The following is a 26,003-nucleotide window of genomic DNA, read 5'->3' on the forward strand; positions in this document are numbered from 1 at the left end:
GTGCTGGGGGTATGTGAGGTGCAGGGAGAGAAGGACAGAGCCCCTCTCCCTCCCTGATTCTGGCAGGCCAGTCTGGGGAAGGGCACTTGATCCCACATGCCCCCGCTACACATCACCTCTGCTTGAGCAAATCACATTATCTCTCTGTGCCTCAGTTCCCCAACTGGAAAATGGAGTTGTTAGCACTTCCCTGCCTCACACGGGTGTTATGAGGATAAATACAATGATGTTTGCGAGATGATAAGATGCTGTGGTGCAAGGAGCTATATCAATAGATACTTAATAATGAAAAGGTGAAATGTTGGTGGTGCTGACTCTGCAGCTGTGAAACCCTTCACATATGTGCCATGCCTCCTTAAACGCATGCTTCAGGGTTTCAGCCAGCCAGCCGCAGGGGTCAGGAAGGGTATTCTGGGAGGCTCTTTGATCTCCTTCCTCTGAAGCATCAGAGATGGCCATGGCTGGAGATGGAACATGGAGCGTTTTCTCTCTTCAAGTGCATAGCTGGCTGGTACTTGCTCATATGCTCAGAGTCTATCTGATTGCCATATGTGGAGTTGGGAAGGAATTTTTCCCTAGATCAGCTTGGCAGTGACTTTGGGGGTTTTGGCCTTCCTCTGCAACATATGGGTGCGGGTCACTAGCCAGGATTATCTGGGTATATCTTACTTAACCATTTCCTGCCATTGTGGGGCCCTCAACCGCTGGTGCATCTCGGTCCCTTTTATTCTCTTCCTGTGGCACATAATAGTCTAGTATTCCCCTGTGGGCTGTAATACTTTGGTGTCATTTTGGTTGTTGGCTTTAGTGTGTGGGTGCTTGGTGTTGTTGGTGGCCTATGCTATACATGAAGTCAGATTAGCTGACCTAAAGTGGCCCACTTCTGGCCGTAAACTCTATGACACTATGAGGGGGAGCACATGCTGAGTAACCCCATTCCCCGGGAGAACAGCTGGTGCCCTAGGGAATCACAGAAGGGAGTACTATGCTTCCTTAATGTCATAACATAGGAATCAGGGTCGCCAGCAGCCAAGTGACAATTGGGAGAAAACTAAGTGTGGGTCAATACAGCTGGGAGACAGGAGTGGTCCAAGGAGAATGCTGGGGCCCTTCAGGAGCCTGGTGATTGGGCGGGATTAATTCCTTTTAGGTACTCTGTTCCCAGTCTTCCTGTCTCCCTGAAGCAGCTATGTGGGTGCAAGGAATTCATATCCCCAAGGAATTCCCGCCCCCCCCCCCAATTACATTGTAATAAAGACCACAGCCCCTCCAAAAGACAGAAGTAGAACCTAGGAATTCTGATTTCCAGTCCCCTATTCTAACCACTGGACCACGCTGAATAAGCAAACTACTTTTTTAGATCTTTCATCTCTCCTGCTCCAAGACATTTAGTGTGTGCATCTCTCTTCTAGTGTATATCAAAGGCAGCTGAGACTTCTGTACGTAATCTGTAGGTGCTCTCCAAATTCTCCGCCTCAGCTACCTGAACAAAGTAGTAGCTCAGTTCTTTTTCCTTGCCTCTTCATTTCCTGGCTCGGAAAGGCAGTTTCCGAACAGCAGTGCGTAGTTTCCCTCTACTGATCTTTCGGTCTCAAAGGTAAATAAGTATTCTGAAACACAATCTGTAATTGTTGTCATAGAAACACATCAGCAAACCCTGAGTTGTGCGTTAGTGGCACACAGCAACTGATGTGTATTTTTCTGGTCTGTGTTATTACACTGGAAATACAGTGATCATTTTTGTTCAATGAATCATTCCTTTTCCCTCCCCCTCAGAGTTTACAGTGCTGCTGAGTCTCAAGATGCAGTGTTTGCAGATGTGGCCCCTTTGCTTACATCTCTGCTGGATGGGTAAGTTGAAAAGTAGGTGGAAACAATGCAAAGTGACACTACCAACTTGAAATCCATTCCGTTTTTCAAAAATGACTTTGAATTATTTCCCAAGTTCTCTTGCCAGTTTTTATGGGTTTACAATCACATTTTCAATGTTGTAATCTGACAGTCACTCAGTATTAGGGTATTCTCCCACTCAGACAGGAAATAATGGAAGTGACTATTTAGAAAATTTTATCAGACACCGTGGACAAATTTGAAAAAAAAAAGAGGTAACATTTTTCTCTGGCCTCTTTCAGTTATAGTAAATATAGGTGTTACTTATAACAGAGGTAAAACAAATTCAAACAAGTGTAATTTCTTTTTTAAGTTAATTGTACATTTGTTTTTATTTTTTCTGCATGATACAAATTTATGCAATGCTAAATTTTGAAACATTTTTTAAAATAATAGGCAGTGTGACCTACCTTTCTTCAATAGCATCTTAAGAATTAATGATCCTCAGTCGTAGATGTTGAGACAGCATCAAATAGAGGCCCTGGAGTTAAAAACAGTTTTGGAAATTACACTACCAGAAATAAATACTGATATACATTTTTAATTACTTCTGAGCAGTAAAACCACTAAGGCTAATTAACAGTACTCTGGAAAAGGGGCCTTGAAGTGGTTGTAACGGTAAACAGTGGGACTGAAACAGAAATCCATTAATTAGTTCCTTTCCTCTCTTTTTCTTTCTCTTCTTCCTTGCCTAATCCAACTCAATTGTGGATGTTCTTTGTACATCTGATTCAGATTTCTTTTGTGACATTGTCTCCACGATGTCATATGAGTCATGTGGCTAGCCACATGACCATGGAATCATAGGCACCGACTCCATGTGTGCTCTGGGGGTGGAGCACTCATGGAAAAAAAATAGTGGGTGCTCAGCACCCACCAGCCACAGCTGTTGGGCAGTGCCACCAAAACAGCTGATAGGTGGCGCTGCCAAACAGCTGTTTAGTGGCTTGGGGAGGGGTTTGGGGGAGGGTGGAGATCAGCGAGTGGCGGGCAAGCGGGGGCCTCGGGGAGCAGGTGGAGATGGGGCAGGAAGAAGTGGAGCAAAGGCAGGGCTTTGGGGGAAAGGGGTGGAGGGAGGGTTGAGTCTCGGGAGAGGTGCAGAGCGGGGGTGAGAAGAGGCAGAGCGAAGGTGGGGCCTTGGGGGAAGGGTCGGGGCCTTGGGGCGGAGTGGTGGTGGAGCACCCTGAGAAAAAGTAAAGGTCAGCACCTGTGCATGGAACCTTTTTTTTTTTTTTTTTTTTTGAATAGTGACAACCCTTAGGAAATGCATGCTTATCCCTTGAGCATGGCATTCCACAGACCAAGGCTCCAAGTACCCTGCCCCTTAAACTGCCCTAGCAGCTCAAAGTGCCCTTAAGGCTGCTCTGAAGAGGCTGCTGAGGATTCCCCAAGTGTGTGGGAGTTCTTGGGCCCCCCTCACACTCTCAGTGCCGGGGGAATGGAAGGTCCAGATGGTGACAAGAGAGAGTGCCTGAGGGGACAGAGCTTGAATGTGATTATTTCTGCTGATCCAAATGGCCCGTAAGGGATTGTTCTAGCCACTATGAGGTAAAGTAACCATAACTTTCACCTAGGAACACCACATGATCGGGGGAAGACCTAGAGATAGCTTAGAGTTACTGTTGTCCCTCCCCACCCTTCCAGCCGCAGAGAGCATGAGCTTGTCTCAGCTCAGGATTGTGCCTTAGGTCCCTACCTACTTATCTACCTATGTGCATTACTTCCAATTAACCCCAATGCAGGTTACATATGTATATTGAGAGGAGCATCCACCTTTTAGTATGCTCCTGTCTAAAGTCTCTCTCCTGAAACCCAGGAGCTTCATATTCATTTAGGAAATGTTCTGTTATTGAAAACTTAAAGGTCTGTCTTTCTTTCAGCATGCACCATTTAAACAGAAGCAGACTATCAGAAAAGGAAAGGCTGCCTGTATCAGTCATGTTTCTGAACAGCCTTCCTATTATAAATGTGAAACAGACAGAATTATTTTGATCCTTGAAGTTATCTGCTCCTTCTGGCTGCTTCTAGTCTGAGCTCCAAAATATCCACTTACAAAAAATGGAGTTTGTGGTGGGGTTTAAACATATTTTTTAAATTACATTGTATTATTTTTCAGTTTAAGCATACAGGAAGAAAAGATTGTTCCTTTACAAAACAGAAAAAAAAAAACAGACTTCAAAGTTTAGAGTGCTCAATACAACCTCAGCAGGGGATTAAAATAACATCACCTTCTCTCACAAGATTTAAGAGTAAATTATGCTCATTTTTTAAAGAAAAAGGAAATTCCTCTTACTTTGATTTCCTTGATTGTGTTCCCCTCCGGTCCTAGCTCAGAGTGAGCATTTGAGGTTTTTTGGATGCTGAGTGCTATTAAGCTTAATAATTGGTATTTTAGTTTAATAGTAAAGTCTTTTTAAGAACAATATAACTATGTGAGTAAATGGTTTCAGAGTAGCAGCCGTGTTAGTCTGTATTCGCAAAAAGAAAAGGAGTACTTGTGGCACCTTAGAGACTAACAAATTTATTTGAGCATAAGCTTTCATGAGCTACAGTTCACTTCATCGGATGCATTCAGTGGAAAATACAGTGGGGAGATTTATATACATAGAGAACATGAAACAATGGGTGTTACCATACACACTGTAAGGAGAGTGATCACTTAAGGTGAGCTATTACCAGCGGGACAGCGGGGGGGAAAAAGCCTTTTGTAGTGATAATCAAGGTGGGCCATTTCCAGCAGTTGACAAGAACGTCTGAGGAACTGGGGGGGGGTGAAATAAACATGGGGAAATAGTTTTACCTTGTGTAATGACCCATCCACTCCCAGTCTCTATTCAAGCCTAAGTTAATTGTATCCAGTTTGCAAATTAATTCCAATTCAGTAGTCTCTCGTTGGAGTCTGTTTTTGAAGTTTTTTTGTTGAAGAATTGCAACTTTTAGGTCTGTAATCGAGTGACCAAAGAGATTGAAGTGTTCTCCAACTGGTTTTTGAATGTTATAATTCTTGACATCTGATTTGTGTCCATTTATTCTTTTATGCAGAGACTGTCCAGTTTGACCAATGTACATGGCAGCGGGGCATTGCTGGCACATATCACATTGATAGATGTGCAGGTGAACGAGCCTCCGATAGTGTGGCTGATGTGATTAGGCCCTATGATGGTGTCCCCTGAATAGATATGTGGACACAGTTGGCAACGGGCTTTGTTGCAAGGATAGGTTCCTGGGTTAGTGGTTCTGTTGTGTGGTGTGTGGTTGCTGGTGAGTATTTGCTTCCGGTTGGGGGGCTGTCTGTAAGCAAGGACTGGCCTGTCTCCCAAGATCTGTGAGAGGGCTGGGTTGTCCTTCAGGATAGGTTGTAGATCCTTGATGATGCGTTGGAGAGGTTTAGTTAGGGGCTGAAGGTGACAGCTAGTGGCGTTCTGTTATTTTCTTTGTTGGGCCTGTCCTGTAGTAGGTGACTTCTGGGTACTCTTCTGGCTCTGTCAATCTGTTTCTTCACTTCAGCAGGTGGGTACTGTAGTTTTAAGAATGCTTGATAGAGATCTTGTAGGTGTTTGTCTCTTTCTGAGGGGTTGGAGCAAATGCGGTTGTATCGTAGAGCTTGGCTGTAGACAATGGTGTGATCTGGTGTGGTGTGATCTGGATGAAAGCTGGAGGCATGTAGGTAGGAATAGCAGTCAGTAGGTTTCTGATACAGCGTGGTGTTTATGTGACCATCGCTTATTAGCACCATAGTGTCCAGGAAGTGGATCTCTTGTGTGGACTGGTCCAGGCTGAGGTTGATGGTGGGATGGAAATTGTTGAAATCATGGTGGAATTCCTCAAGGGCTTCTTTTCCATGAGTCCAGATGATGAAGATGTCATCAATATAGCACAAGTAGAGTAGGGACATTAGGAGATGAGAGCTGAGGAAGCGTTGTTCTAAGTCAGCCATAAAAATGTTGACATACTGTGGGGCAATGCGGGTACCCATAGCAGTGCCGCTGATTTGAAGGCATACATTGTCCCCAAATGTGAAATAGTTATGGGTGAGGACAAAGTCACAAAGTTCAGCCACCAGATTTGCCGTGACATTATCCGGTATACTGTTCCTGATGGCTTGTAGTCCATCTTTGTGTGGAATGTTGGTGTGGAGGGCTTCTACATCCATAATGGCCAGGATGGTGTTTTCAGGAAGATCACCGATGGATTGTAGTTTCCTCAGGAAGTCAGTGGTGTCTCGGAGATAGCTGGGAGTGCTGGTAGCGTAGGGCCTGAGGAGGGAGTCTACGTAGCCAGACAATCCTGCTGTCAGGGTGCCAATGCCTGAGATGATGGGGTGTCCAGGATTTCCAGGTTTATGGATCTTGGGTAGCAGATAAAATACCCCAGGTCGGGGTTCCAGGGGTGTGTCTGTGCGGATTTGTGAGTAAATGTGGGCGAAAAACTTCAAGCACAGAAATAAGGATTTAGCAACATTTTTAGCAGATTAGTAATTTGGGGATAAAAATGGTATCATAGTTCATTTATAGCCACTCTGGTATAACCAAAAAATAAGCAAAGTAAACTAGATAAAACTCAGTCTGTGTTAATTCTGTCAGTTGCTTCTAGTTCTTCTGTTGAGACACCAACAATTTGTTCTAGATCTAGCATTTCTGGATTTAATACCACCGTGACTAGTCGCAAAAACCTCAGTGAAGCTCTTTTTGGCTTTAGCAGAGAGGGCATATAACTGAATTATACCCCAAATCAAGATCCTTGATACTCAAAGTTATGCAAGTCTGCTTGTCTTCAAACTCTTATATTTAATCCCATTATCTGTACAAGTATTAGAATTGTTCTGACATTAGTCAATGATGCTGAAATTCTTAAGGGTAAATGGCTAGTGACTAAGAGGGAAGCTGAGGTAGCAGGAATATGTGGAATTAGCAACTTTTATATATCCATACTTCAAAAAACCAAACCAAACAAACAAACAAAACCTTTCAGACTTCCATCCTCTGTTTCCTGAGGAAACCCAGTTAACTACAAACTGAAGACTCTAATTTTGTTTCCAAGCATGTCCATTTTATTTTTAAGACTCTGTGTTCAGTCACCAGGCCTGTAGAACCTATGTCTTGATCAGACAGTGCAGGGTGGAATTTTCAAAAACATATTGGCCTGTCTCAAATTAGTGGGAGTTTTGCCATTGACTTCAGAGACAGAGTTAGGCCAACGATGAATGTTTTTTGAAATCCCATCCTCAAGATTTGCAGCCTGAGTTTCCAGTCCTTCCACTTTTGTTATGTTCTCTACCTTGTTTTCCATTGTAGTCTGAGTCCTTTAGCCCATCAAGTCTAAAGTCCAGATTTCTAGATATTACTGTTTTCCGATCTTGCAGACTTGCTCCCCATCTGCGGCTGATCCTCAGCAGGGTAAACTGTCATAGTTCCATTGACTCAGATCTGTGACTGTTTACTGCTGCTGAGGATCTGCTCCCTACCCATGTCAGCTGCACTATTATCAGTGTTCACCCTCCCAACCCCACTCTAAAAAACTTTGTTAGGTACAGCAAGGTCACTTGTAAGCTGAGAACATAGCTCTCTACAGTGTCTGTCAGTATCAGTATGTCAAGTTTTGTGATCTGAAAAGATAAACAAATTTTAAAAAATAACAGCTGAGTCAGTGGAGCTCACCAAAGCACATCTTTTCTGTTGCCGGCACATGCCTGAAATAGCATGTTTAATACAAGACAAAGATGTCAGTTAACAGAGCTATGTTTTTTAATCCTCTTCACGATTCAGTTATCACCTAGTTGGAATACAAGCTTCCTCACACTCTGCCTATCAGACCTAGGCCTTGTCTTCACTGTTTTTATCTCTATGCAACTAATGAGCTATCCCCAGGCACAGTGGAGACAAGGCACTTTAGTTTTACTATGAGGTAAATTGGGCAAGGTCAGCACAATACCCAGCCTGTGGTTCATGTTACCTAGTTTACCTCCCGGTAAAACCAAGTACCTTGTCTCCATTGTGTTTTCACCTCTGGATAGCTCATGAACGTTAGTTACTCTGAGGAAAAACACACCTTTATTAGCAGTGAGACAAGGCCCTAGCTTTTACTACTAACAAAACTAAAACTAACGAAGCGTGTTAACTGCCATTTTGCACTCACTTTGTGAGGATATTAAATGACTACCCATGGTGCAAGGCAGCTGGTAGTAAGCTCCTTATCTTTTATCTGTGGGCTGAAGTGAAGCATTAGGAGTTGGGACCCCTGGCTTTCCATTCCTGGCTCTTCCACTGACTTGCTCTGTTGACAAGGTAATACTAAGTTACAACCTAGTTATTAAGTGAGCTGTAGCTCACAAAAACTTATGCTCAGATAAATTTGTTAGTCTCTAAGGTGCCACAAGTACTCCTTTTCTTTTTACCTAGTTATTACTTAGTCCCGCCTTGGGTGCAGGGGACCGGACTAGATGACCAATTGAGGTCCCTTCCAGTGCTATGATTCTATGGCCTACTCACTTAGGGCTGGTCTACACATAAATGTGCGTTGAAATACAAAAGGTGGGAATTAAAATCAGTTTTGTTATTTCAGTCCAAATCTGTATGTGGGCACTCTTGTTTTGAAGAAAAAAAAAAGTGGCATTAGGCAAGGCATGTAACAAATGGACTATTCTAACTAAATCAATTTTAGCCACTTTTATTCTGAAATAAAGGTCCACAAACAGAATTGCATTTAGTATTAATTTACACCTTTGTTATTTTGTTGCAAATTTGTATGTATACCATACATTAATTATGTTTCTTTTATGGCTTAGTTTTCCCATCTGTTTAAAAAAAAAATCCACCTCAGGGATGTTGTGAGGGTTACTTAAGTTAGGTTAGCAAAAAGTTTTGAGATCTGCAAAAAGGCCACATGGAAATATGTATTATTATTATTATATTATATTTTAAAGTAAGCAGTCATATTTTTCCAAATACTTTTTGGTTTAACCATTTAAATACCAAATGCATTTGTTAAAAAAATGGCATAAGAAAATAATGCCCTTTCGATTTTCAGATACAATGTGTGTATTATGGCTTATGGGCAAACAGGGAGTGGGAAGACATACACAATGTTGGGACCACAGTCTGAGGATGATGTCACTCTTTCAACAGAAGATGAACCAGAGCTAGGAATTATTCCAAGAGCCACAGAAGAAGTGTTCAGGTATTGCTGACCATGGGAATGAGAATAAAGTTTGAGTGCCAGTTTTTACATTACAGTTGTATGCAAAGGTGAAAAAATGTTTGCAGTATTGTTGTAGCTGTGTTTGTCCCAGGATATTAGAGAGACAAGATGGGTGAGATAATATCTTTTATTGGGCCAACTTCGGTTGGTAAAAAAGACAAGCTTTTGATCTTACACAGAGCTGTTCTTCAGCACATGATATTCTTGCTATTCAGATTTAACTTTTCAAGATGATAGTTAATTATAGTGGCTTTGGTAGCAAATCCATAGTTAAGTTTGAGTCTAAATATTAATTCTACACTCTTAAACCTCCTCTAACATTTTACGAGGATAAGTTATTGGTTTGCATATTGGAGTCATTAAAATAAGGGAGGAGAGTGAGGTTTTCTTCTGGAACTTGAAAAACATTTGGTCATGGATATATATTTTTCTACTTAGGCCTTATCTATATGGGATAACTTACTTCAGTATAACCTACGGGGTGAATTAAACCCAATATAGTTATACTGATATAATTCCCTGTGTGGACACTCATATTCTCATACATGAGTGTTTTTTTCTTGGCTTAGCTTATGTTGCTTGGGAAGGGGTTTAAACTAAACTACATCAAAAAAAGGCCACTTTCATATTAGAGTGTTTAACTGGGAAAATTGTCCTGTGTAGACAAGGGCTTAATTTATAAATTCTCTGGGTTTATTTTAGCCCCAATGTCTTGTGCATTTTTCCCCATCCTCTCAACAATAGTGGGCTTTCACAACCCTATACTTCACACACACATGCTGCTCTTTAGGTCTTAGGAATTGGAGTTTTAAATCCTTTGGCATATCCCAGGAGTTATTGGGGTCACAATAGTAACAAGACATTCGAATCAGGCCCACAGTCCAGGAACCGATAGTATATGCAGCCAAAATAAGGTAATTTTCTCTCTGTGACATATTTACTCTATAATTTAAGTGTATGCACTCTTGTTCTTCACCTTTACATTAACGTGGAAGGCAACAGACTCTCATGGTTTTGGATGTTTGATAAGTACTTTCATCAGACTATAATTAGTTCTGAGATGCAACTGTTTCTTAAGGATAGTTTACTTAGGATTTGATTTCAGCCAGTTTAGCTGTGTTTCATTTTCTTTTCTGTAATTCTTTTCAGGCTTATTTCAGAAAAGCCACCAGGAAGTCATTGGGTTGAGGTTTCTGTTGTAGAAGTGTATAATAATGAAATTTTTGATCTTCTGGCCAAAGACAGCTGTGGAAGAGTATTCGGTGTTAAACGTGACGTTGTCACAACCAAGGAAGGCAAGAGCGATGTGCCATTACTTACCTATGAGTGAGTACACAGCACAATAAGTAAACCATTATTGCAAGATCATGATACCGTGTTGTTACAATATGTGTCAGCTACAAGGCATGGAGACATAATCGTGGGCACTGATGAGTATTTCAAAGCATACATTCCTTCCCCTAGAACATAAAAAAGCACTGGATGATTCCATTTACTGTTAATATTTCACTAAGAATTCAGTTAATTAGATCACACTTGGCGTCCAGTGTCAATTTGAATATTCTGCAGTAATAATAATAAAACAGTTAAATATTGTTTTATATTTATATACCACCTTCCCTCCCAAGATGTGTTATAACAATTGTATGTACCCTACGTACAGCAGGTTTGAAATGCAGTCAGCTGTAAGGCAGGGATAGCAGTCAAGTGGCAAAGCAGTTCTTAGCACATTGCGAAAAATGGGAACACCGTGAAAAAGTCCGATAGAACTTTATAGAAAATGATAACCTTTTTGTAGATTTTTTAGACCATTGTTTAGAATTTTATGAAATAGGATAATTGAAAAAACTTATAGAAAGAATAGCACTCTGTATTAAATTCTGTGGGATTTTGGAGTAACTTCTATAGAACCCTGTTGGTTTAATTCCTGTTAAAGTCTGTGAGACTTTTCCATAAGGGCAAGGAAGGGAATTACGTTCAAATACACCAGAGCAAACCCTACTCTTAAGAAAAATGTCATAAAAGTCATGCAGCTCTTCAGAAGTTAATATGCGGCTCCTTGTACAGGGAGTACAGCGACTCCGGGGCTGGAGCTACAGGTGCCAACTTTCCAATGTGCCAGGGGGTGCTCACTGTTCAACCCCTGGCTCTGCACCCCTTCCCGCACCCTCCCCTGAGTCTGCCGTGCCCTCCCACCCACACGCTCCTCCCCCTCCCACCCAGAGCCTCCTGCATGCTACAAAACAGCTGATTGGGAGGAAGGGGAAGTGCTGATCGGTGGGACTGCTGGTAGGTGGGAGGTGCTGGGAGCTGGGGGGGAGCTGCTGACGTATTACTGTGGCTCTTTGGCAATGTACATTGGTAAATTCTGGCTCCTTCTCAGGTTCAGGTTGGCACCCCTGTCATAAGTCCTCAATATCCACACAGAAGAGAGATTTCAGAGGAACAGCCGTGTTAGTCTGTATTCGCAAAAAGAAAAGGAGTACTTGTGGCACCTTAGAGACTAACCAATTTATTTGAGCATGAGCTTTCGTGAGCTACAGCTCACTTCATCAGATGTTTACCGTGGAAACTGCTGCAGTTTCCACGGTAAACATCTGATGAAGTGAGCTGTAGCTCACGAAAGCTCATGCTCAAATAAATTGGTTAGTCTCTAAGGTGCCACAAGTACTCCTTTTCTTTTTACAGAAGAGAGAGGATTTCATTTTATATGTGGTCACCCAAAATACCTACCCATAGTACATATTTTAGCACTCTGCTTATCTCATTAGAAAGATTAAGGCAGTGTTGACGCTGCTGGAATTTAAACCTGTGGTCCCAGAGAGGCTATATCATTCAAACCAAAGGTGTAGATTGTTAAGCCATCCTTTCTAGTTTCTGTTCTTTATATTTTTAGATAAACCTTTTTCTATAGCATATATTTATAGTGGGTTTGAGTCTCCTTTACAGCTGTTCTGACTGTGCAGGAGGGCTTTAAAGTGGGCATAATCTGCAGCTACACTACCAGAGTGATGTAAATGAGAATCAGGCCCACTATATATACATGCCCAGTACACACAGCCAATGTATAATATTTCCTTCTTTTTTTTTCATAAGGCTCCTATCTACACAATGTAGATGATAAAAATCATGTCCTAACAAGTGAAGACCACTATCCTGTCTTAAACAAACTTATTGCACAGACTGCTGAAACAGCACAATTAAAAATAGGGGAGAGTTAGAGGGGACAGGCTGCAGTGGTGGCACCTGCAAGATGACAATAGCAGGTAGAAGGAAGGTGTTGGCCATTTCATTCCTACCCCAACAAAATGTTAGAAGCAGGGGTTCTCAAACTTAATTGCACCACAACCCCCTTCTGACAACAAAAATTACTACACAACCTCAGGAGTGGGGCCTGAGCCTGCCCAAGCTCTGCCGCCCTAGGCGTGGGGGGCCAAAACCAAAGGGATTCAGCCCTAGGCGAGAGGCCTGTAACCTGAGCCCCGTCACCGCGGGCTGAAGCCCTCAGGCTTTGGCTGCAGCCCCAGGCAATGAGGCTCGGGCTTCAGCTTCGGCCTCAGGTCCTAGCAAGTCTAATGCCAGCCCTGGCATTAAACACCATTAAAATGGGGTCATGACTCACAGTTTGAGAACCGCTGTGTTAGAGGATTCCCAAAGGACCTAGTGTGACACACTGAGGAAAAAGTTCTTTGGGCAAATCATTCTGTAGTTGTCTTTTTGAGGACAAGAACAATAAGAGGTTTGTGAGAGCAAACACTAATTTTCTTCTCTGAAAACTGTCCCGCATACTGAACAATTCAGGACAAAACTATAAAATGTTCTGTTGCTGGTGGAAACATGATTTTTTTCACACATCTGTAATCATAATGCCTGTCAAAGGCTGTTCTATGCTACTTCAGTGGGAATCGGAAGTCAGAGCAAGAAGTATCTTTTTCCTTCATGGATTAAAACAAACTGCACTCTCAGTGGAAATAATTGACAGCAGTATTTTTATCTTGTGGGTTTTAGTAACATAAGCAACCACTTGATATTTGTTTATGTGGTTTTATATTATTGCCAGAAAACCTTGATAAAATACAGCCAGTATTCTGGAGAGAGGGTTGAAAAGACATCATTCTTTCTCTGCAGTTATTTGTATCTACTGACATGTTTTCTGTCCATTGAACTGTTCATACAAAATTGGAACCCACATAGAAACTGTAAAATTGCTTTTTCCAGAATCTAGGATTTATAATTTTCCTCTCCATGGAATTACAGTCACTATAGTAATCTAGGAATTATTATTTTTCTTTTTACTTATTTACAGCTAAACACAAAACTTTTAGGGTTCATTCTAGTAAAATTCAATTTCAGATCACTGAATACAAAAGTCTTTGGGTTAAATTTGATTTCCACCCATATTAATGCACCCTCAGCTGCACTCTATACTCCTGCAAAGAGAAGCAGGGAGTGGATTAAGGCTAATTGGGGCTCAGATTCATCTATGCTTTTAGGAGCACTCTGGAAACACTCTTGCTCCCAGTCCAGTACTGTATGGGCTCTTTCTTCCTCACTTCTGAGTTCTTAGACTTCCTCCTCCCGAGTGAGGCAGCCCACACAGCTCATCCCAGCACATTGGACTATCAGTTGCACCCTCTGCCATTGCCCATCTATCTGCCTCTAATTCACTGTACTGTCCAGGTACCTTCTGACTGTGGGTCCCAATGACTCAAAAATCTTGCTTTAATTTATGCTTGAAAAATAGCCATTATGCCTACTTGATCTAGGGAGTTCTGTCTGGCTAGTTGTTGACCAATCTCTTTTCCCCGGCTTTTGGGGAGGGGAAGGTGCACTGCAGGCTGGGATTTGTGCCATGAGGGTTGGAAACTGTGGCTGGAATGGGTTTCCTTTGTTCTTGGGGTGACTGCTATATTTATTTCTTTAATTTCCAATACATGGCAAAGGTGCTTAGAGGTTTGAATAAGCACCTTTGGAAAATGTTTATCTAAATCAATCAATAAGTATTCAGTATTTATATCTTGATTACAATAAAAGCATCAAAAAAGTCAAATTCGTAAACAGACTATATTAATAATTATGCAAAAAAAGGTTAACAATGAAAAACAAATCCAAACAACTCAAGGAAACCGTTGAGGAAGGCCACCCCTGCTGTCAGAAATCTAAGTAAACACATGGCATTTTGAATAAAAACACATCCTCATTTGTGATAACATTTCATCTAAAATATACTGGCCCACTGGGTCTCATTGGCTTCTCCATACATTAAATAGAATACAGTGGAAGTTTTCCTGTTAACATGTACATCCAACTGAATCAGGCAAACCTCATGTTCTTCCTTCTTGAATGTGTAAGTTGGTATTAGACAATATCCAGGGCTGAATTTTCAGCCTAACTATCACATGGCTTCGTTACGTAGCAACTGGTCCCTGAAAACCTGTCCATGTGCAAGTGTCATATCTACAATATGATATAGTTCATTTACTTAAACTCCTCTTAGAGAAAATCTTTTTCTATTCCTTCTTTTCAGGTTCCACATGTCAATCAAGTTGGCAAACCTACCACCAGTTAAAAAATTGCCCACATGGAAACTCATTTGTGTCCCCCACTCTGGTGAATCCTCCTTCTGAGTTTCTCAAATCCATGTCTCCATTCTTCATGTCAATCTTAGTGATCCCTAGACTTTTTACTTCTGTTAAGAGGATACCTGAGCTAGGAGACATGTTCAGTGAACAACAGTACTGAACTTTTCCCAAGAATTAGCTGCAATTCCCTGCTCTGACCCAGACTTCCTGTGTGACTGGGCAAGTCACTTCGCCTCTCTGTGTCTCAGTTCCCTATCTGTAAAATGGGGATGATAATATTTCCCTATCTCTCAGGGGTGTTGTAAGCACACATGCATTAAATATTGTGAGGTGCTCAGGTGCTATGTTGGTGGGGGCTGTATACTTTAGATATAAGGTGTCCAGGCTACTTAAGAGCATAAGAATGGCCATACTGGGTCAGATCAATAGTCCATCTAGCCCTCTGTCCTGCCTTCCAACCGTGGCTGGTACCAGATGCTACAGAAAAGAATGAACAGAACAGGGCAGATTTTGAGTGAACAGCTCCTGGCAGTCAGAGGCTTAGGGACACGTAGTGCATGGGGTTATATCCCTGACCATCTTGACTAATAGCTATTGATGGACTGATCCTCCCTGAACTTATCTAATTCTTTTTTTGAACCCAGTTTTATACTTTTGGCCTTCACAGTGTCCCCTGGCAATGAGTTCCATGGGTTAACTGTGCATCGTGCCAGCATATTCAGTATGAGGCACAGCTTCATCTTGGGCTAAAATGGAACATTCCCTAGTTGAAAGATTCTGCAGGGCAGCAACTTGTGGAGTTAAGAGGTAGCAAAGGAAACAAAGGGAGCATTTTGGAGACAGGATTGGGAACTGGGAGGGGCATAAGAGGAAATTATCAGATTCATGTTCAAGTTGCCACATTTTTAATGTCACCTTTACTATCAACTACCACTATTTTGTTTTGCCAGGACTGTTGAAAATGCTCTAGAATTCTTACAGCTAGTTGATAAAGGTCTGCAGCTAAGGGTCAAACATCCAACACTGGTGCATGCTCATTCCTCTCGCTCTCATCTGGTAGTGACATTGACCATAACCACGAAGGCTGTCTCTGCAGACAGCTTTGGTAAGTAGGATAGTGCTAAAATATATCTAGAGCCATTTGTGTCAGAAATGCAGTATCTGGGTTGAGGGATTTTCTTTTTGCTCTTTTCTCTCTTCTGACTGTCTCTTGCTACAATCTTTAAACCCCCTGTTCTTTTCTATTTAACCTTTTTGGCTGCATTGACTGAACACCTCTTAATGTTGCTGTGTTTGAGATGTTTTCTTAACACTTCTAACATTGTGTGATGATTTTTACACACTGCTGTCGTACTTATGGGCATGCAGTGTGAAACAGTCAATGGTGTATTATTAGTACAATTTTCTCTTACTAGCTAACAGAATCAAATAGTGTAGCTGGATAATTTTACAAGGAATTATTATTTAGTTATATATGCTAAAATCAGGATTAAAACAAAGTGTATGCTTCAGGGCATGTGATGATCACTACTGGGACAGAAAGGATTTTCTCTTTACATGCTACATTACACAACTAGCTAGGTGTGTTAAGGAGGTTTTCAGTTGGTCCCTGCCAGAGCAAACAAACCAATGATCTTATCAAGTATGGCAAAACCTGTATTCTTATATTGTAGTTGTCCCTTCTTGCTTTTCAGTGTCACATATAGGTTTGCCAGTCTGTTGCATTAGGAGCAGTTTTGGAACTTGTGGGGTTAACTTTGTTTCCTTTTCTTCCTTTTGCTCATGTTGTAATTAGACTCTCCATTTGTAGCATGTGGTCTGTCTCCTTCATACCCTGCAACAACAATATGGTTTTAGGAAGTGGAAAATATTTAAAACTTTTTTCTCCAGATCTCTATCGGAAATTAAACAGAGGATATTAGCAAAACAGAACAAACGGTGCCCTCGTTTACCTGCAGCCCCTGCCAAGAGACACAGCTACTTAGGATGCTGCAGCTCTACCAGTCCAGATGTTAGATCTATCCAGCTCCAGATCTTTGTCAATCAGGCAGACATTACAAAATGCAGCCATTTTAACTCACCAGCCATCTTGTTTAGTCCAGGCTTCTTTCAGTCATTCATTAGCTGATATGCTATGCCAATTACTGCACTACCCTTCTTTAAGCCTCACAGCAAGGCCAAATAGGAATTTCTGCCATATGTTGGATGGATGGAGGACTCTCAAGTTTCAGGATCACAGAATAAGAGCTATGATAGCTGAATGAGCATTACGGTAGGTAAAGAAGCACTACAAAATGGAACCTCAAAGTGGAATTGTGACAGTGTTGTCTGCCTCTGTAATAAGAGACACACCTTGCTTAAGACCTAGGTGTGACAAATTGCCAAATGATAGGCACTGAAGAAATAAGTAGTAGATAAAATCAGAAAGCTTAGGAGTGGTAGTTAAGCTTTGGAAATGGGACTTAAAGCCAGAGCTTTAGGATTTTGTGTCAATAACTTCTGTTGTGTGTGTGTGGAGAGGGTTGTTTTGGTTCCTTGCCCTATAGTAAGGATGAGAGAGAAATTTTACTTTCATGCTTTCTCATCTGAAGCATTCTTTTCTATGTAAGCCAACACAGCTGCTCTGTCTGACATATGCTGTCATGAGTAGGTTGCTACTCCACTCCAGACTAGAAGGAGAGGAAAGAATAAAGCAAGACACTGGAGAAGAAAGGCAAAGCTAAACTGCCCAGTGAAAAGACTTTTGTACAGATACCTACTGCCTGTGGGAGAGATGCTCACTTAGCCAAGATGTCAGAAGTGAAGCTAGCACTGAAGGACCTGTACCAAAGAATCTGTCTGTCCCCCAAACACAGATCAGGTCCCAGAATGCTACAGCTAAGGAGCAGGATGACTTGCAAGGTCTGGGTTCTTCCACTGTGGCTGCAGAACCAAGGCCAGGACTACTAACCTCTTTGGGGCAGGGAGTATCTTTTTTTCTGTGTTTATACAGCATCTGACACAATAGGACTCTTTTGACTAGGGCTGCTAGGCACTATGATAATACAAATAATAATAATTAATAGGTGACCTACCTGAACAAGTAGGGGTACTGTTAAAGTAGCTTGTGGCTCATTAGGCAGAGATGGAGAAAAGAAGATACTGGGTTAACCCATCACTGTTGCATTTTTTTGCTTCCCATTTTGTGATGTTAAAAATAAACTTTCCTCATTTGTTTGTTTCCATCATCCAGCTCCTCTATGGACAGATGAACAGCCTAGTCAAAAGCTAAGTAAAGAGCTTTTCTGCACCTTTCCTCAACAAATGAAAGATGATAAACTCATCTTTCCTTCCAGAGCCTCTTCTCCAGCACAATTTGAATCTGTTGAGAAACTGAAGCACATCAAAACTAAACTACAGCTGGTGGATTTGGCGGGCAGTGAATGTGTTGGTACGCAGACCTTTTTATGACAAGACTATTTTGAATTGAGAGCATAGAACCTTCCATCCCATGGAGATAATAATTGCATTTAACTTATTAACTGAGTATTTGTGTTTCTTCATAAGAGATGATTTAGACACATGCATCCAAACTTAAATGAAGTTATTGGGCCTAATTCACCACTGTGTTAATGTCACTGGGGCTTCATTAAGATCAGGTGGCATCAAGCTGAAGCAACTCAGTGGACAGTCAGGCCCATGGTGACATGCAGGGTGTGCATGCACTATTTGTTCAGACTGTTTTTAAAAGCTGTGTTTTTTACAGTCCAAAAATATGTATAAAAATTAGCATGTTCTTATTTTTTTATAGAAATGATCAAAGTGCATAAATTATTTAAATATACTAAATCTTTGTCATGAGCATACCGCTGTGTGTGGGTTTTTCTTTCTGCTTGTGGAAAAAATCTGGAAGGAAGTTGGTGTATTGAAAAGATAATATTGTTTTCATTGTTTCTTCAAAGCACTTTCCTCCTCCTCCATGCACATAATAATTTAAAAAACTTGATTATTTCCTAAAGGACAAGCTTTCTTACCAAGAAAAGCCACACCACTAAATGTACCATTCCAGAAATAATGTTTTGAAAACTGAATCAGTGTTATGAAAGAATTCTTTAGGTTACTGCCAAGAGTTCTTTCTGCTGGTGACTGTTAACTTTCATTCTATAAAAAACATAATGGAATATATATATTTTTTTAATTTGCTGGGGTGTTAGAAACCTTTTGGTGAACATGTAATTGATAATACTATATGTGTCTGTTCCCTCAGTTTGACAAGGGCAAGCATTTGCTGCTCTGTGTAGTCAACACACCAGATCCTCAACAGGTGTAAAATGATGTACTTCAGCACCGAAGTTAATGGAACAATGCTGATTTGCACCAGCTGCGGATCTGGCCCAAAGTATGCAGTGGGCTAGATTCTATTCTTAACTATGCTGGTGAAAATCTGAAGACAGCAAAATTACTCTGGATTTACACAGGTATAATTCAGAGCAGATTTTAGCACATTATCTTTTGAAAGTTGAGGTTTGGGACAAGTTTAAGTGAGAAATAGTTTTTAAAGTGTTTATTGTACATGAGTCTGATGCAGACATGCACCTTTTCTCCTTAGCTTGATAAGTCTCCTAAGGGACATCTAGAGTGATTGTAGTTTGTTTTCACATTGTTGTCTATGAGCCAGATTGTTAGTTCTTAGCAAACTCTTGTCAAATTTCCTTATAAATCTGTCTGGAGTGGCCTTTGCTGTAAAAACATAGGTAAACGTTTTGAGTCAGATCTTGGGCTTGGCCTACGCACAAAGGCATAAGGGGAATAAGATCCTCTTCTCCCCCATCCCCAATGTCACTACATGACTTCCCCATATCTCAGCTGCAGGCATGGAAAAGGTTGGGGAGGGTACTAATCTGCTATTGGTAAGTGCTGGTAGCAGATTATTACCCACGGGGAGCAAGGGAAGAGTAGGGAAGGAATTCTCCCTCCTAGGACTTGTTTACACACAACAGTAACAGGTTAAACTAAGCTGTGATGTTACATTGATTTAGTTAAACTGGTGCAACTTTGTGTGTAGACCAGGCTTTAGAGGCAACCTTTCCTGGGTTACTATTGAGGCAGTGCAACTATGCTCCAACTCTTACATTGGGCTAGAGATAAAAGGACACCCTCGCCCCTTATGCAAAACTACTATCTAAGATCATACTGTAAATACTTGTAGAAGCACATTAATAGCTACCTTCATGTCCAGTATACAGTCTTTTTGCTTGTTGCTATACCATCTTGAGCTGTGATCCTATCAGTTTAATGCCAGTTCAGTTCTCCCATGAGAAATGTTCATTGGACAGCTACCTACTGCAGGAAATGATAAGAGATAGCACTTTTCCTTCTGAATCACTGTGAACCAATACCCAATGACTTAAGGGATACTGTCCTGCTGAATTGTCTTCCAATCTTCTCTCTGAATTAGCACTTGATTCAGTGCCCTGGTACTGACAAGTGTGGATACAGAGGATATTGTACAACTGGAGAAGTATAGATGAGAAATAAAAGCAAGGTCTCAGACCACCTGTGATCATCCAAGATTCTGTAGTACTTTTCATAAAAATAGAGTATTGCTATGTGTTATTGAACAATGCGGTGCTACTGTGCATTCTTAAACAGCTGCTGGATTTCACCTCAGAGGTGGCTGCCTTTCAGTGGAGGGTGATGTGAGTCCTGTGTGTGGTTTGTTTATCTATTTAAATTAATAAAATATTTTTGAATTTTTCAAGGCAAAATGTGCTTTATAAGGCAATATTCTCGCTAACAAATCCTGTATGGCTAAAACTATGTAACTTCTTCATATATTAATGTATTTTTCCCCATTTATATTGATTTGACTTAATAATAATTCTGTCAATGGTATTAGCAGTACTTTTTCTTCCTGTATTTGGGATATGTGGTATTCATAACAGGAAGAGTGGCTTTCACTTGTATTTTCACATTTTATGTGAGCGAGTGAAGTCAGGAAAAAATATACAGTATAATGTATTCTGACTTTTTAATATATATATAGCGTGACAAAGTTCCTCCTCTACCTTGGTGGGTCTTGCGCTTATTGGCGGATTTGCTCGCCTTGGACCTTCACAGCTGCCCTCAGTTTGGCCATTTTCATGAACCCACAGTCCAGGTCAACTCCTCCTGTGTCTGACCAGAAGTTGGGAGGTTTAGGGGGCACCCGGGCCCGCCCTCTACTCCAGGTTCCAGCTCAGGGTCCTGTGGTATGCAGCTGTTTAGAGTGCCTCCTGGAATAGCTGTGCAACAGCTACAACGCCCTGGGCTACTTCCCCATGGCCTCCTCCCAACACCTTCTTTATCCTCACCATAGAACCTCCCTTCTGGTGTCTGATGATGCTTGTACTCCTCAGTCCTCCAACAGTATGCGTTCTCACTCTCAGCTCCTAGTGCCTCTTGTTCCCAGCTCCTCTCACACACATCACAAGCTGAAGTGAGCTCCTTTTTAAACCCAGGTGCCCTGATTAGCCTGCCTTAATTGATTCTAGCAGCTTCTTGATTGGCTGTAGGTGTTCTAATCACCCTGTCAGTCTTAATTGTCTCCAGAAGGTTCCTGATTGTTCTGGAACCTTCCCTCTTACCTTACCCAGGGAAAGGGGACCTACCTAACCTGGGGCTAATATATCTGCCTTCTATCACTCTCCGGTAGCCGTCTGGCCTGACCCTGTCACAATATATATATGTGAACATGGATATTGGATATTTTTTGCAAAAGACAGTTTAGTTAAATACATCAAAGATTATGAGGTGCTCAGATACGACAATAGTGGGGGCCGTGTAAGTACCTAAGAGAGATAGTAAAACATGTTTATCACTTGTCTTTAAATGTGTTATTAAAACAAAAAAGTTACACTTCAGGTCCAAGTGATATACAAGGCATAGAGCTTTTGTACATCGAGCTTAGCACATGCCTGAAGGTGACAAGGAAGCTTTGATTATTCTGACTGTTGTTTCCTTGTATTGCATTAGGTATGTCTGGAGTGACGGGAGTAGCCCTGAGAGAGACCTCGTTCATTAACCGTAGCTTATCTGCTCTGTCAGATGTACTTGGAGCAATAGCAGAGCAGCGCTCTCACATTCCGTATAGAAACAGCAAACTTACCCACCTACTACAGGACTCCATAGGTGATTATTTCTTTTGCCTTTTATGTAACAATATTGAGTTACATTTCTTCTTCCAAACTTTTTTTCACATTTTGTTAGGAAAGTAATTAATTTTTGTTGTTTTGTGTGTGTGTGTTGATCTTTTCCCATTGATGTTGTGTAGCGTGGTAGAACAAAGGTTGTAAGGGTATGGTGTGGAGCAATGTTGTGTGGGAGGCTATAGCACAAGGAATCAGAACTCTGGGGTTCTGTTCTGGAGTCTCATCTCACTGATTTGCTTAAGGCATTTAACTTTCCTGAGTCTTGGTTTTCTCATTGGTAAATTGGTAACTGATGTAACCCTTCTGCCCGTCAGAGTTGGCAGCAACAAGGGCCGGGTTCAGTATCTAGGGGATCCATTCCAATAACACAATGCAAACCAGCTCGAGCCCCCACCCAGTGACCTGGGACAAATATATACCACCCCCGCTGGGCGCCTCCAAGAGGCAATACTTCCCCTCTTGCAAGCACGTAGTCTGGGTGTAGCAAAAAGCCTTTTAATAACAGAGAGAAACAATGTGGCATTATGTTGGGGAAACACCACCAACAGGATTCATAACACAACCCATGAGCAAAAAACCCACCCCAAGCAAATTGGGGCATGCCCCTTTCCCTTTGGTTCTTGAGTCCAGCAACCCCAAATCACCCAAAGTCCCAAAAGTCCAATGACCCAAAAGTCTCTGTCCCTGGTCAGGGCAGCCCCAGAGTTCGAAAGTTCATCTGCGGAGCTTTACCTCCCAACCTGGGTAGAGATGGGACAGGGGTAAGAGGCACCTTACATGATCTGAAGCTGACCGCCCCACAGCTCCATAGGCCTTCGCTTCACTCCGCTCTGCCAGCCGCCCCACAAACTCCTTCGCTCAGCTCTGCTCCGCGTCCCACAAGCAGCTCCCGCCGTCCCACGAACTGCTCCACCAGCGTGTCCACAAGGCATTCCAACCGTCCCACAAACTGCTCCACAATATATCTTCAGGCTCCCCCAGTACTTAACACAACACTCAGTGATTTCAGCTCTTAGTCAGTTCAGCTCTTTGGTGAATTCAGCTTGCAGTAGGAGAGCCTCAGTGCTGGTGCACCATTAGCCCAAAGTGAGCTCAGCAGCCTGTAACTAGACTCCTAATGGAATCAAAATTAGCTCTGATATTCCACAGTGGAGAGAGGAGGAAGTGCAATTAGCATGTAAGGCCGTCACCAAGGGGACCCTGCCACCAAGTATTAATACTTGTCCCCAGCCTCTCTCCACTCACAGAGTTTTAAAACCCATGACCCTTGCCTAGCGAGTGCTACTTAGTTGATGGTGAGTCCCTCCATCATAACAAAAGGCCAAGTACAGTTCCAAGCACAGTTCCCATAATCAGGGTAATAACAATTTATTCTTCCTGCCCCAATAACAGAGACACTGGGGATCCCACAGCAGCCAAAGTGACCATTTGGGCAGCTATGGCCTCATTCTAGGCGGGGTGGGTGTGCCTATGCAAATGAGATCGGCCCCGGAAGTTCTTTTCCACAATTTGCCACACCTCACCACCAGATGTCAGGGTGGAGCTCATCCTGACACTGCTTACACTGATAACGGTGACCTACCTCCATAAGATGTCGTGAAGTTTAATTCATTAATTTAAGGTTTAATATCAAGTAAGTTGTAAAAGTTAAGTTTAACTCTTCCAGGGTTTAGTTGATACAATGTGTGTCAGAAATTTGCAGATTTCATGGCTGTTCTTGTTGCCCAGAATGCACAATACCAAAACAATAAATGGAGACACTTCAGCATCCACTTAAGCGTTGCAGCTTCTTTTGGTATTCGGATGGGCTGCTCTACTCTAACATTTCATCCATGTGTATGGTAGTGATAGAAAAAATCAGTGTAAGCCACTGGTGAGTGTGTGTTACAGGTCCCGTTCTGTGTCCTATCCACGGAGCATATGATTCTCTTACGGCCCCTAGATAGTGAGATTCAGCTCAAGCTGTTCCAATTTATGCTTTTAGCTCTTGAGCTGCCCGATTGAATCTCAGGTGTGGTGACTAGAATAACGAGCACAGATTTTCCAAGAGGATTTTTTGCCACAGAATTCTAAATTCACCTCTTCCTGCATTACAACCTTGGGAAAATATTGAAGGCAAAATATTGAAGCTTAGCAATATATCTGCAGTAACTTTTTTTTTTTTTTTTTTTTTTTTTGAGAGGGATAAAATTTGCCTGTTTTCAAATTCTGGAAAGTGAGACAGTGAGTGGTGAAGGGATTTGCATGGGCCGGTGAGTCAGGCGATCTGGGTTAAAATGCAAGTTGTAATACTGACATGTTGTAGGACTTTGGACATGTTACCTAAACTCTGAGCTACAGTTTCCATCCTGTGACACAACCAGTCATGTCAGTTATTCCCATGCATAATTTTGGGAATGTCCTTAAACTTCCACCATGAGCTCTTGACAGTTAAAGCTTCCTTTTTTTGCAGTACTTAGATACAAGTGATCTCTTCAGCTTTTAGATATGCTGATATTACAACTACAACAGAGCACTGATACCCAAAATGTATTCGTAGACTTGTTAGTGAAAGGGGCAGAAAGTTCTATATTACAAATGGTGAAAAATAACAGCAAATGATCAGCTAGCTAAATGAGACAGTCCCATATGGCTTTACTATAGTGCCAATATGCTTTCAACAGCTCTGTTTGTATAGTGCTCTGATTCATAGAATTGATAGCAGCCTACTCTGGCTTCTGTGCAGTTCAGCAGGTCAGTATTTAAAAACTTATTGAAAATAAGTGTGTTTGTGTGTGTGTGTGTGTGTTTACTGTTTTTAGGGGGCAACGCTAAATTGCTGGTGATGCTGTGCATCTCCCCCTGCCAGAAGTACTTAGCGGAATCACTGCAATCCTTGGGATTCGGAACTCGTGCTCGGCAAGTTCAGAGAGGACAAGTCAAGAAAAGAAATCTGCCAGTGTCAAGCAAATCAAAATAAAAGCTAAGGCTCCTGTGGATTAAAGTATTATTAATGAGTTCCTCAGATGAAATGTATCTTGTTGTCATAAAGCCATGCTTTAAGATGTAAACTGCCAGTTAAAATAAACACTCCTCAATATGGTATTAGCAAAGCCATAAACTTGCTGATAATGTTCTTGTTCCAAAGACGATAACAGGTATTGAAAACAGCTACCAAGCATGATGGATGGCATGGCATAGAAATATATTATGCTTTTTAGGGGAGCAACAGCAAGACAGAGTTTTAGAGCAAATGTTTAGCATTGGGAAATAAGTAAATGAAATCAACAGTGCACGGATCCTGGACAGTTCGCACTGGAAGGGCTGAATCTCTGTCCTATTAGTTCAGTAAAAAACACAAGTCTTTAATTACTCTGTTTCATTTCAATATCTCAAATTTGGTGGGAATATTTGGTTTGATGTTTGGGTTAAAATTAGGCATGTATCTTGCTGACTTGGTCTCCTCTCCCTAGTATTGGGTTATTCCTAACCCATTCCTATTCCCTCAAGAAAAAAACAGGACCCACACAACCTAACTTAAAGTACCATGCTTTAACTACTAGGCCAGGCTTCTTCTAGCTGCTTTTGCCATCTTTCCTGTGCTGAATGTGTAGGATGGTGGGTTGAGGTTTGTGAATGAAATGACATTGAGGGAGGAGTCTTAAGCAATTTCAAATAACATTACAGATCAAAACAGATCGTGAGGTATGTAGTTGGGTTTTATTATTGTGTGTTATGTGCTGTTTGACTGCTCAGCAGAGGCCAGTGATTCACTATGACTTTTTGTCTCTAGGGATCGTACTACCTCTAGCCTGGGATAGAGGTCATTGGTGGGTCTCTGTGAGGAGGCTTAAATTGCATTTGCCTATCTGAAAGACTTTAGTTTATAGTGCTCTGAGTCTCTTAACTTTCACAAGCATAAATATTTATCGAGAGATTATATAGCATACTACTATTGGAATTTCACTCTTGAATGTATACCTGCTGCTCCACTACACGTGGTGCTCTGGTATTACCTCTGACCCTCAGTACATTAGCATTGTAATTGTGTGATGTGAGAAAACTCATTTTCCTAATAATGTGGCCAGATTAAAATTCCTGGATTGACTTTACCTGATTTTAGCCATAACACAGGAAAAAGCTAGTCATCTTCTGGGTGGGAATTTATTTTCATGTGGACAGGATA

General features: G+C 41.6%; 1 protein-coding gene across 4 annotated transcripts in view; it reads left to right on the forward strand.

Annotated features, from left to right (window-relative positions):
* Positions 1 to 25,186, forward strand: part of KIF25 (kinesin family member 25) — a 76,002-nt gene extending 50,816 nt beyond the window's left edge. For 3 of the 4 annotated variants that reach the window (XM_048843981.2, XM_048843983.2, XM_048843982.2), the window contains 7 exons: positions 1,777 to 1,851; positions 8,917 to 9,066; positions 10,237 to 10,413; positions 15,620 to 15,774; positions 17,902 to 18,099; positions 21,663 to 21,818; positions 24,640 to 25,186. In XM_048843981.2, coding sequence (XP_048699938.1) covers positions 1,777 to 1,851; positions 8,917 to 9,066; positions 10,237 to 10,413; positions 15,620 to 15,774; positions 17,902 to 18,099; positions 21,663 to 21,818; positions 24,640 to 24,797 — 1,069 coding nt within the window. In that variant the 3' untranslated portion in view covers positions 24,798 to 25,186. Of the gene's footprint in view, positions 1 to 1,776; positions 1,852 to 8,916; positions 9,067 to 10,236; positions 10,414 to 15,619; positions 15,775 to 17,901; positions 18,100 to 18,915; positions 19,125 to 21,662; positions 21,819 to 24,639 lie in introns of those variants that run through there. The other variant, XM_075126869.1, reaches the window with a different exon arrangement.
* The last annotated feature ends 817 nt before the right edge of the window (positions 25,187 to 26,003 follow it).

This window comes from Caretta caretta, chromosome 3 (genome assembly GCF_965140235.1).
Source record: "Caretta caretta isolate rCarCar2 chromosome 3, rCarCar1.hap1, whole genome shotgun sequence".
NCBI lineage: Eukaryota > Metazoa > Chordata > Testudines > Cheloniidae > Caretta > Caretta caretta.